Source organism: Urocitellus parryii, chromosome 14, assembly GCF_045843805.1.
Source record: "Urocitellus parryii isolate mUroPar1 chromosome 14, mUroPar1.hap1, whole genome shotgun sequence".
NCBI classification, from domain to species: domain Eukaryota; kingdom Metazoa; phylum Chordata; class Mammalia; order Rodentia; family Sciuridae; genus Urocitellus; species Urocitellus parryii.
The window spans coordinates 27598793-27610937 of record NC_135544.1 but is presented as its reverse complement, the minus strand read 5'-3'; the positions used below and the strand labels follow the sequence as shown (position 1 = coordinate 27610937).

General features: G+C 39.2%; 1 protein-coding gene across 2 annotated transcripts in view; it reads left to right on the top strand.

Moving 5' to 3' along the window:
- Fam149a (family with sequence similarity 149 member A) overlaps positions 1 to 12145 on the top strand; it is a 57543-nt gene that overhangs the window by 23656 nt on the left and 21742 nt on the right. The window contains exons 3-6 of one of the 2 annotated variants that reach the window (XM_077792563.1): positions 5062 to 5172; positions 5393 to 5504; positions 9749 to 9891; positions 11539 to 11664. In XM_077792563.1, coding sequence (XP_077648689.1) covers positions 5062 to 5172; positions 5393 to 5504; positions 9749 to 9891; positions 11539 to 11664 — 492 coding nt within the window. Of the gene's footprint in view, positions 1 to 5061; positions 5173 to 5365; positions 5505 to 9748; positions 9892 to 11538; positions 11665 to 12145 lie in introns of both variants that reach the window. The other variant, XM_077792562.1, reaches the window with a different exon arrangement.

Genomic DNA, 12145 nt, shown 5'->3' with positions numbered 1-12145 from the left:
GATTAGGAAGAGGGGGAGAAGTGGACCCCAGTCCAGCCTGGCCCGGCCCCACCCAGCGAGAGCGCAGCTGCAGAGGAGAGAGGAGGACTTGCGCGGAGAGCTCCGGAGGCGTCTCCCCGCCGCAGCGGAATCTGGCCGGCGCAGGTCCCAGGGATCTGGAGAGGGCAGGAGTGCTCGGCGCCCGCCCCCCAGCAGCCGCGCCCATGGGCCGCGCAGATTGGGTCTCAAACGCCGGGAACTGCGCTGCTGAAGGCCGGCGCTCCGCGAGTGTGGCCCGGCTGCACGTGCAGGGCTAAGTCGGCCGAGGGGGCGCAGGGCTGGGCCGGCGGGGAGCCGAGGCCCCGCGGGTGCGGGGGCGCGCGGCCGCCTTCTGGCAGCCCGGGGCGCGAGGAGGGAGCCAAGGCGCAGGGACGCGCAGGCCTCAGGGCGCAGGGCCCGGCCGGGGGGACACGAGCCAAGGTCTTGGGCTGATTGTAATTGGGTAAGTGTTCGTGGGCGAGAGGAGGTGTAAGGAATTCTTTCTGGTGTCCTCTTTTTATGCGAAGGGCCGTGATTTTTTTTTTTTTCCCTGCCTGCAAAACCGGAGTCTATCCTGGTCTGTATTTTCCTGCATCCATTCGTGAAAGCTTGACGCTCTGACATCATCAGGCCTTCCCAAGTGAAGTTGCTCACTTGGTCTGAGAAGCCTTCCTCGCGTCTGATGGGACTTCTCCATCAGGTCCCCAGAGCCCTGAACTTGTCTTAGGACGTATGAGAGTGCGTGATGCAGGAGCAGCTTCGTGATAATAACCCTGAGTGACCTCATCTGTGTTTGCCAGAAATAGACCAGAAAAGCAGCCTGCGGTTTAACCCAGCAACAATGCTTATTTCGGATAATCCTTTCACATGGAAGCGCGACTTTCCGAAAACTGAGATTGATCCTGCGGGTCTACTGTGAGGAGTTGTGCTCTCTCACAGGTCCGAGGATAACATTAGAGAAGCACGCGGAGGCAAGCAGGGTTTATTTAAAAAGGGGTGGGATAGACTTCTCCTGGCAGGGTGAAGGGGGCTATGGCTGGTATCCTGGTATCCCAAGAAGCAGCGGTGTTCTTTTTTATTAGCCATAGGCTTCCTTTGTTCTCCTGGCCCCTTTCGCTAATCTCTCTCCTTCCTGCATACTTCTGTGACTAGGCCCAGGGGATCCTCAGTGGGTTGGCCAAAAGGAGAAAAGCAGACATGCTGGAGGGGCCAAGTTGGAAAGATCTGGACGGGAAGGGGGCTTAATTAACAACTCTCTGGTAGGGAGGGACAATCCCTGGGACAGGTTACCTTAGCAACTGGTTGGAGCCAGGGCAGGTTATCTTCATAAGGGTGGAGGAAGGGCTCTGGGGGCATTAGCATCTCCAACTTCCAGGACTCACTCAAATTGGCTTCCTTGATCTGATCTGACTTGATTTACTTATCTATACCGACTGCCTGTCTAATTCTGGCTTCAAGATCACTGCCTAACATTTTAATTTCTACAGGACAATGTGGCAGAGGTTTGTGGGCCATCGAGAAGCAAACTAAAAAGTAAAAATAGATGATTAATCATTTACCTGATAGCTGGAATGGAGTGACTCCTGGAGATTGGTTCTCAGTCTTCACTTTGCAATACAGTTCAGTGACTGCACTTCAGTCTACACTGAGGGAACTTAGGTCTTGCACCCAAATAAATGCACTGACAAGCAATAGTTCATTATCTCTAAAATTTAAGCAATAGAGAAAGGAACTAGCATAAAATTGTCACATTTCTATGCACAATGTAATATAAATTTATTAGATATTCCACATTTAAGTTTTAAAAATATTTACCAGTTAGAATGCATCCTGTAAGTTTGTATACTTTCTAAGACTGTATAGAATGTAGAGGTTGAAATTGCAAGGGATTAAAAAAGTGTTGAATGTTATGCATGGAGTAGCAGTTCAATGCTTGGTTAGCGCATAGAGAAACCTCATGGCCAAAACAGAACCCAAAAGAGGCAAGAAATATTATGAGTTCGTTTTGAATTCACAATATTAGTAATTTGTGGTTCCTGGAGAGATATATGCATGTCAGTATCCTTATCCTTGTCCCAACTGCTTTCCTGTCTTCTTGGTGACCTTTGGCAGTCCTTGAGTTGTGGGCTCAAATAAATTCCTCAAATAACATCCAGTTTCTTCCGCAATTTGTGGTCAAAATGTGTAGGTTATCACCCTCAACCCTGAAGTTCAAGAATTTGCACAGAAAGACATGAGGAGGGGAAGAGGAAGAAAAGGTTGCAGAAATGGAGTGGAATTAGTGTTTTAAAGTATCCATTGGATAGAAACCCCTGTGCTCACTGCAGAGCTTCCCATTCCTGCCCTGCTTGCTCCACACCTCAGACCCTCAGCTACTTTCATATGAGCAGGACTGATGGTTTTAGAAAGGATTTGCTGTCACATGCAGTGAGACATTAACATGTCCATTTTGAAATCAATTTTCTTCTTAGTTTGAAAAGACTCCCCCCCACCCACAAAAAAGAATGAATTTTATAGAGGAAGAAATTATTCTTCATTGAAAACAAAACAAACTGGGCATGCTTCCAATAAGTGAATTTTTGCTTCCAGTTTGCACAAAAGGCAGATGTGCTATGAGCAAGAAGAATGGTGATAAAGAAGACTAATGGAGCAGAGGCTTCATTTAGTCATGAAAGTCATTTGGGAGGTAGATAGAAGCTATTCAGAGAAGAGCTGTGACTTTCTATCCTCTCTAGAAAACTTTAAAATTCTCTAGAAATGTCCTGAATTTGGAGAATGGTTTTTATTTATTTATTTATTTATTGTTTTTTTTTTTAAATGTGTGGTCCCAACATGATCTTTTGTGGTAAATAAGAACATTCAGAGTAATTATAGAGTAAAAGGTGTTCTGTGTTTGAGTGACTCATTGAATCTTTGCTTATTGATTCTTTCAATAAATGTAGAAAGTATTTCTTGTGTGACAAGCATTATTTAAGATGCTACAGACAAAAAGATTAATAATGTGTCAAGTTCAAAATTTTAAAATGCCCAAAGAGATCTATTTAATCAGAATGCTAAGGAAGGTACAAGGAAACAACAAGAACTATTATAGGTGCATGTGTAGTGTAGCAAAGAATATGGTATCAATAGGGGTAAGTGCTATCCACAGTTTCAGACAACCACAAGGAGTCTTGGCCCTTTATCCTAGAATGAGGGAAGAACTTCTGTATTATTTTATAGATGTGGATAGTATCCAGGAGAAGGCAAGTGTCTTGCTTAAAGTATCAGGAGAGAACAAATTCTAATCCATTGTTATAAAGATATCATGAAGGAACAGTATTTTAGTTAATTAATCACACTGGATTTTAAAATTATTTCTCAGTAACATATTAGCTCATATATGAATGCATACTTCTTAAGTTCAAAACATGTCTATTTGATGTATGTTAGTTAGTTGATTTTTGGTCAGCTATTTTGTAGGATGTTTTATGTTTAACTAAAAAAGTTATTGAGTCACAATGTAAATGATAAGTAACTGATGGTTTAAAAACAACTGAACAGAGCTAAAGGAAAAGCAGTTTATTAAAGCATGAAAGTTATATTTTTTCTCTGGTATCCTTATTTTAACATCTTTTTTTTTTTTTTTTTTTTTTTTTTTTTTTTGTACCGGGCATTGAACTCAGGGGCACTTGACAACTCGGCCACATCCTCAGCCCTATTTTGCATTTTATTTAGAGACAGGGTCTTACAGAGTTGCTTAGCACCTCTCTGGGTTGCTGGCTTTGAACTCCTGAGCCACTGGGATTACAGGCATGTGCCACCTATCTTCATACTGTATTTACAATATGTAAGTAGTAGGGAGAAAGGAAAAAAATCATATAATTTTGTTCTTTTGTATAAAACACATTTATGAAAGGTAGGGGTTCTTGCTAATCTCTATAGTTTTAATATAGTTTTACAATTCCCTTTTGTGTAGATTATGATAGATACATAAGTAAGTGTAATATTTATTCCAAGTATTTAAAATAAAAATATTGAAAATTAGTACCATTTTATTTGTTTGTTTATTTGTTTGTTTATTTTATGGTGCCAGAGATCAAACCTAGAGCCTTGTGCATGTTAGACCCCTGAATTACCTCCAGCCCCTAAATTAGGTACCATTTAAATTGAAAACAAAAACAAACTTAAAAAAAAAAAGTACACATTGAGTGGTATTTTTGTTGAGAATGTTGAAAGTGGAAGTTATTCTTCTAATTTATTATCACATCTTAAGTTAATGTACGTTTTATTCGTATGAGAGGATATGATATCTACTTTAAGAATAAAAGTAGTTTACTATTAAACATCAGGAAGATATTTTGACTAGAGGCAAGTAAATGTTTTAAGAGGTTCATTGAAAGGACATTTTAATGATTAACACAAACTGTGCTACAGTTAGGTTTAACAGCTTACTTGAAATTTAGATTTTCTTTTGTTACAGTTCTCCATTAAATTTTAATATTTTCAAACTCTGTAAAACTCAGAATATACACCAAGAAACAATGCTAAAGTAAAATAGGTTAGATGTTTGTGTGGCTTCTAGTGATTCAAAAGAATCTGATCTATTTCAGAATATATGGGATTCATGATTTTTACTGGAGTCCCAGTTGGGGTTTTCAAGGATAAGGGAACCTGGTCAAGGGCAACTTGAAATCCAGCCCATGTTTTACCTCTTGCCAAGTCTTACACCTTGGAGTAAAGCCATGTCTAAAATATTGACCTGTTTGGGGTAACTTACTTCTCTGGCTACGTCTCCAAAAGTTGTTATTATTATCTCACTTCACATAAAGATGCATGCAGATTATTGGCCACCTTGATTCTAAGAAACATTAAAAAGACAAGGTCTGAGGCTTTAGTTTCTTAAGGGGGTGTGTTACGTGTATACACACACACCTGTGTTTGGGGGACACAGAAGGAGAAGAGGAGCAACCTTATACAAAAGGAATTTTACAAGTTTTAACAAATATTATTTAATGAATATAGCATGACATTGTTGGGGCTTTTCATGTTTCTTTTGTTTTTCAGAAGAGGACTTTCCGAAGGTTCTAGAAAGCACAGTGTTGCTGTGAAAAGCAAAGATCCTTTACCAACACATTTTACAAGAAATGTTCAGAAAGCCATTGATAAATATACCTGGTAAGAATTCACCTGTTAAATGCTGCTGCTTACAAAAATCAAAAAAAAAAAATTCCAATAACAAATCAGTGATGGTCCATCACGAACCTTTTAAATTAAAAGGCAGTTTTATTTTTAACCTAATGCAAAAATATTCTTAAATTAGTGCACTCTGTGTAAATGTTATGTCTGTTGCTTATGTTCATTCCAGTAGTGAATCCCCATCATCGTTTTCATCTAGTGGAAGCTGCACACCCACGAGAGCCCACGATTCATGGTCAAGGTCTTCAACACAGAGTTCTACCACTGGCTTGTCCACAGAGAGGAGCTCAGTTTATTCCTGGAGAGATGATGTATGTCTCGGAATTTTTTTGATGATACCACGATTATAAATTATGTGAAGAATTGCTTTCTTAGGTTCAAAACAAAAATTTTTTTCACCACTTACAGAAGCACTACCAATTATATCCATCTATATGCATACCTATGTATATATAAAAGTATTTACAGGTTACCGTGTAAAAATTTTGAAGGACCAAAATATAGGAAAAAAAAATTGCTCGTAATTGTATAGCCCAGAGTCTTAGCTGTGGATAATTTTATTTTTCCCACCCTCTCACCCTCTTCCCATTATGTTATTTATGACTCCTTGTACAGTATCTATGGCAATTAGGAACTCAAATAAGAAAAGAATTTTGGAAAAATAAAAATTGTGAAGCGTCTCCATGACTAGGGGATTTCTCCACAATATTCTAAACCAGGTGTTTTACTTTTATTTTCTAACCCTAGAGGGAGTCATTCATTTTAACCCTTCTTGGTTCTTTGTGAGAGTGGGACTCTTAGCCAGGTGAGCTTTAGCTACAACTCCAGCTTTGCTAAGGACTTTGCAGGCTCCACAGTCTCCTTCCTCCTTATCCCTGCAGTGTCCCAAAACAACTCTCTAAAACCCATGTGATTAAGGCAGAGCCTCTGGATGGCACCTGGGTGTTCTGTTTCTATCTCCTTGTTTGCTGTGTTTTTGTTTTTGTTTTTAAGAACCCTTCTCCACTCCTCATGGTGCATCTGAATCTACTTACTCATGTAGTTAGATAGCAGTGAGCCTCAAAGAAGTGGGCAGTCACAAGGCATGGGAAGGATCTGGAAGGGAGTCATCTCATCACTCAGAGGACTTTTTCAGATGTGACTCCCTCACTTAAGGTTACCTCTTCAGCATCTGCCTGCCCATGCACTGCAAACCCTTTCACGCCCTTTTTCCTTGTGGGCATTTCCCTGAAAAGACTGAGAGCCATTAATTCATCATGTCCCTATTCTGGAATCCATTTATTTATTTATTTATTTATTTATGACAGTGGAATGCATTACAATTCTTATTACACATATGGAGCACAACTTTTCATATCTCTAGTTGTATACACAGTATATTCACACCAATTTGTGTCTTCATACTTGTACTTTGGATAGTAATGATCATCATATTCCACCATCATTAATTATCGCATGCCCCCTCCTTTCTCGTCCCCCCCCCATCTATTCCTCCCATGCTCCCTCTCCCTATCCCACAATGAATCAGCCTCCTTATATCAAAGAAACCATTCAGCATTTGTTTTTTGGGGGATTGGCTAACTTCACTTAGCATTGTCTTCTCTCACTCCATCCATTTACCTGGAAATGCCATGATTTTATTCTCTTTTAATTCTGAGTAATATTCCATTGTGTATATATGACACATTTTTTTTATCTGTTCATCTATTGAAGAGCATCTAGGTTGGTTCCACAGTTTAGCTATTGTGAATTGTGCTGCTGTAAACATTGATGTGGCTATGTCCCTGTAGTATGCTGTTTTTTGTAATATTTATTTTTTGTAGTTGTAGTTGACACAATACCTTTATTTTATTTATTTATTTTTATGTGGTGCTGAGACCCAGGGCCTTGCATGTGCAAGGCAAGCACTCTTTCACTGAACCACAACCCCAGCATAGTAGTATGCTGTTTTTAAGTCCTTTGGGTATAGACCGAGGAGAGGGATAGCTAGGTCAAATGGTGGTTTCATTCCCAATTTTCCAAGGAATCTCCATACTGCTTTCCATATTGGCTACACAAACTTGCAGTCCCACCAGCAGTGTATGAGTGTACCTTTTTTCCCATATTGTCACCAACACTTATTGTATCATAATAGCTGCCATTCTGACTGGAGTGATATGAAATCTTAGAGTGGTCTTGATTTGCATTTCTCTATTTGCTAGTGCTAATGAACATTTTTTCATGTATTTGTTGATTGATTGTACATCATCTTCTGAAAAGTGTCTGTTCAGGTCCTTGGCCCATTTATTGATTGGGTTATTTGGTTTTTTTGGTGTTTAGCTTTTTGAGTTCTTTATATACCCTGGAGATTAGTGCTTTATCTGATGTGTGAGGGGTAACAAAACTACAATTATCTTATATTAGACAAAAGTGCCAAGAGCAAGGCATTGGAGAAAAGATAGCCTCTTCAACAAATGGTGCTGGGAAAACTAGAAATCCATATACAACAAAATGAAATTAAACCCCTATCTCTCACCATGCACAAAATGCAACTCAAAGTGGATCCAGGACTTAGGAATACAACCAGAGACCTTGTGTCTAATAGAAGAAAAAAATAGACCTTAATCTCCATTGTGTGGGACTAGGCCCCAACTTCCTTAATAAGACTCCTGTGGTGCAAGAATTAAAATCAAGAATCAATAAATGGGATGGACTCAAACTAAAAAGTTTCTTCTCAGCAAAAGAAACAATCTGTGAGGTGAATAAAGAGCCTACGTCTTGGGAGCAAATCTTTACCCCCTCACACATCAGATAGAGCACTGGGATTCTTTCAGTACAAATTTTCAGGAAATTATCCAGGGAAAGTCTTATGAATTCTATTTGTAGAATTTAAAGTATTCTAGCTGGGTGAGGTAGCTCACATCTGTAATCCCAGCATCAGAAGGCTGAGGCAGAAGGATCATGGGTGGCTAAGGCAGAAGGATCATGAGTTCAAAGCCAGCTTTAGCAACTTAGCCAGGTGCTAAGTAACTCAGTGAGAACCTGTCTCTAAATTTAAACATAAAATATATAGGCTGGGGCTGGGGATGTGGCTCAAGCAGTAACGAGCTCGCCTGGCATGCGGGGGGCTCTGGGTTCCATCCTCAGCACCACATAAAATAAAATAAAAGATGTTGTGTCCACCGAAAACTGAAAAAAAAGTATTAAAAAATTCTCTCTCTCTCTCTTAAAAAAAAAAAAATATATATATATATATATATATATAGGCTGGAGATGTGGCTCATTGGTTAAGCACCCCTGCGTTCAATCTCTGGTACCAAACAAACAAACAAACAAACAAAACCTCTACATCTTACAATGACTTTTTCATTTCCTTTTAAAAATTTTGGTTACTTTTTTTTTTGATAGAAAATATTTGCAAAAGCAACAAAATGAAAAAAAGAGAGAAACAAAAGTGAGCCTTCTCCCATGCCCCAGCCACCCAGTCCTCTCCTAGGAAACAAATTATTATTAGTTTTTCTCTTATTTTCACTTTAAAAGCAATAATTTGGTTCCCCTACGATCTGGGAATATAGTTTGTTTTCAATTTGAGAGAATCAGATTTAACACATAAATCAAGATGGCTATTTTGGGTCAAGTGTGTCTAGCTGAATGTGCATTTTATTGCTTTCAATTGCAGATTAGATTTCAGATTCACGTACTCCTAGAAGAAAACATGGCTAGGTCTCTGTGATTATAAGTTATGTGAAGAATTGCTTTCTTAGGTTCAAAAAAATATTTTTACCATTTATAAAAGCATTCCAATTATATCCATCTATATACACAAGCCTGTGCAGGTTTGTTTCTCCCAATCACAGTAGTGTTTATGTTAGTAATATAATGTTCCACTTCTTGGCTGATAGGACTGTTAGCTTCCAACAGAGACCATCTAGGGTTGCTGAGAGGCTTTCTCAAGTAAGTTCACTACAGCTGAAACTGTTCAAGCCATCAGGAAAAATTAATATACTGATCTCACCCTAATAACCACACCTCCTAGGACAACTAGGATTTTTTTTTTCTACTTCATTGATGAAAAGAAGGTTAATGACTCTTTCTTCAAAAGTAATTTCTTTTTCCCAGGTATAATTAGGAGAAAAACATAGCCTATACTTTGCAGGTGTGCTTAAGCACAACAGGCTCAACTATGTGAGGGATCTAGGTCTGTGTACGTAGGTGTGTTTGTGTATGTGTGTGCACATGTGCATGCAGATATCAGGGTAAGTGGGGGTCTGTGCATCCATCTGATGTCTTTGTTCATATGTGTACCTGCACCTCTTTGTCTTTGTAAAATTTCAAATAAGGCTCATAAGTCATGAAAGAAGTGATCTCTTTCATAGTTAAGGAATCTGAGGCTTGAAATGAGATGCAATTAATTCATTAGAAAAGTCAGAGTTGGAGCACCGACTACAAAGCCCACATTCTTTTTACCTTATAATACTTCCTGCTATATCATAGATTTGAAAATGCTTTAAATATCATTGATTGTGAAAGCTATGTTTCTATGGCTCTTAGGGTTCAATGCACATTTCTGTTTCAGGAGTTTGACAAAGCCAATGCACAGAAAGTGCAGCAGTTGTTTTGGGAGGTCGAGGAATTGCTATTTGAGGGGAAAGTAAGCCCTCAGACTCAGAATCTAGTGGCCGAATGTGGTGAATGGGCAAGAAGATCCCTCCATCTGAGGTAGGCATATCCTCCATAGAAATTCTCTGGAATATGTTTTTAAACTAACCACCTCTGATCTGGGTCTGTACAATCAATACATTTTGTTGGAAGCCATATGTAAATTATGGGTTTGTTCGAACCAACATAGGAGCTGCTTTTCTGGGAACTCCTGGAATGAAATTCCCCAGTTTGAGAAAGCCCAGATCATGCTGTTTCCCTGTCTTAGCTCACAGCTTTAATATCAACCCCTCTCCCACTGAAACCTATCCCTGCTTTTGATGTACTCCCCTTAAATAAAGAATTGGAGCCTTTTTCAGTCCAGTTCCTATCAGAACTGGAAGACCCGTCAGGCGCCGCTCTTCTTAAATCTAATCTCTGGCTTTGTCTTTATTTCTTACTAATTATTTCAGATTGTTTATCTTCCCAGTGGCTCACCCCCCCCCCAGCAGGAACCTACTCTGCTGGGGTGCTGGTCACCTTGAAAGCACTTGCTCAATCAAAATACCTATCCAGAGCACAGTCTTTTACTGATAGGTGCATCTTTTGTCTTAGTGCCTGAGGAGATACAGACACCTGACAGTATTCAGGTGCTTCTTAATTTGTAAGAAGTAAATCTAGCTCATTCAGAGAAAGGTACTATATATGCAACAAGTACAAGAATATTAGATGTGATCTTTGACCTTCACATTTACTCTTTATGAGCAGCAGGTGATTGTCAGCACTGAGAACAACCTGAGGGGCTCCTGTGGGCAGAGTATTTACAGAATGACTGGATAGGTGAACTTTTCTATGTCATCATTGCTCCTGGTGTAAAGAGGGTCATTTACTATTTTTTAAATACCAAAGGTAGAGAATATAGATTGGGTCTGATGGGAAGCTTTGCTTCCTGTCATTCAGCCAACCTACTTAGGGGAAAGTCCATTTCAGTTATCCCAAGTTCCTCCACATTATATCTGGGAAGAATGAATTAGAACATTCAAATAAGTGCTCATGAATTTTCTAGTTAGCTTGACTAGGAAACTTTAGAAAAAACCCTAAGCAATGTATTTTTTTCTTTCTTTTCAATCCTTCCTTAATCCCTACCTTAAAGTATATAATGTGTCCGTAGATGTTAATTATACATGTGTGCTTTTCTGGGAGTGGCTTACCTTCCAAAAAAATTCAGGAACTCCAACTTGATTATCTTACTGTTCTTTTACATTGTTAAGATAAAAACGAAGGAGGGAAAATGGAAAAAGAAAAGACTGCTAGGTGTATAAGCTTAGTGCAGATATTTATATGTTTTTATTCATTAGGTAAATGTTAGTTAACACATAGAGGGGGTTTCATTGTACTCTTCCTTGCCCTAGGCACCAAGTCTGATATGCTTTATCTCCAAGCCCCTCATCAGTCCTGCAAAGTAAATAAACAGGCAAATGACATCGGTGGCCTAGAGAGCCAGCGCACTGTGCCTCAGAATCTAAGTCTCTGGCCAGAATAGACTGTCTCGGCTTCCCAAAGCTCAGGCTTTTTCTCTGACACCATGATGCTTCTCATGTGCCAATACACACTACATCATGTCATATCCATGCCTTCAAAAACATTATTGCATCCTACCTTTGCAATCACATAGCATTTTTTCCTTGTCTACTCCATTACTAACTCTTTACTGTCTTTCCATTACAGAGTATTAGGAAGACAGCTTATCCTGCCAACTGATGAAGGGTTCCAACACTTGCAGGGCAATGTGCCTAGTTCTGCTGGCCATAAACCCTTACCTGATGCCCCAGAATGCAGCAGCAACATCCAACAGTATGTTGATATATGTTACTTCCAAAAACTATCTGTTACTGTGTTTTAGTTATCCTTTTATATGTTTAACTCATCCATGGGTTTTGGTTCCACCAAATATTCAAATTTAGATTTCAATGCAGGACAAGTGCAGAGAATATTTTCACAAGATGCTTCTGATCCTAAATTAATTATGCTTGAATATATGCATACATGTAAAATATTTATGAAATACAAACACATGCACATAGAAGTTAACTTCAACTTTTATTCCAAAGACACTGTGAAAGCCAGGCTAAATGCAAAATCAAAAACTGCTTCATTGTGATAGAAGAGATAGCCTCAAGAAAATAGCAGAAGTAAAGCTTTATCCTATTTTTTGGCTTACCAAAAAGTTTTGTTTGGTTGGTTTTTGTAGTGTTTGGGTTTGAGTTTTGTTTGTTTGTTTTGTTTTATTTGTTTTTTTTTTAATTATTGTTTTTTGCTGGGGATTGAACCCAGG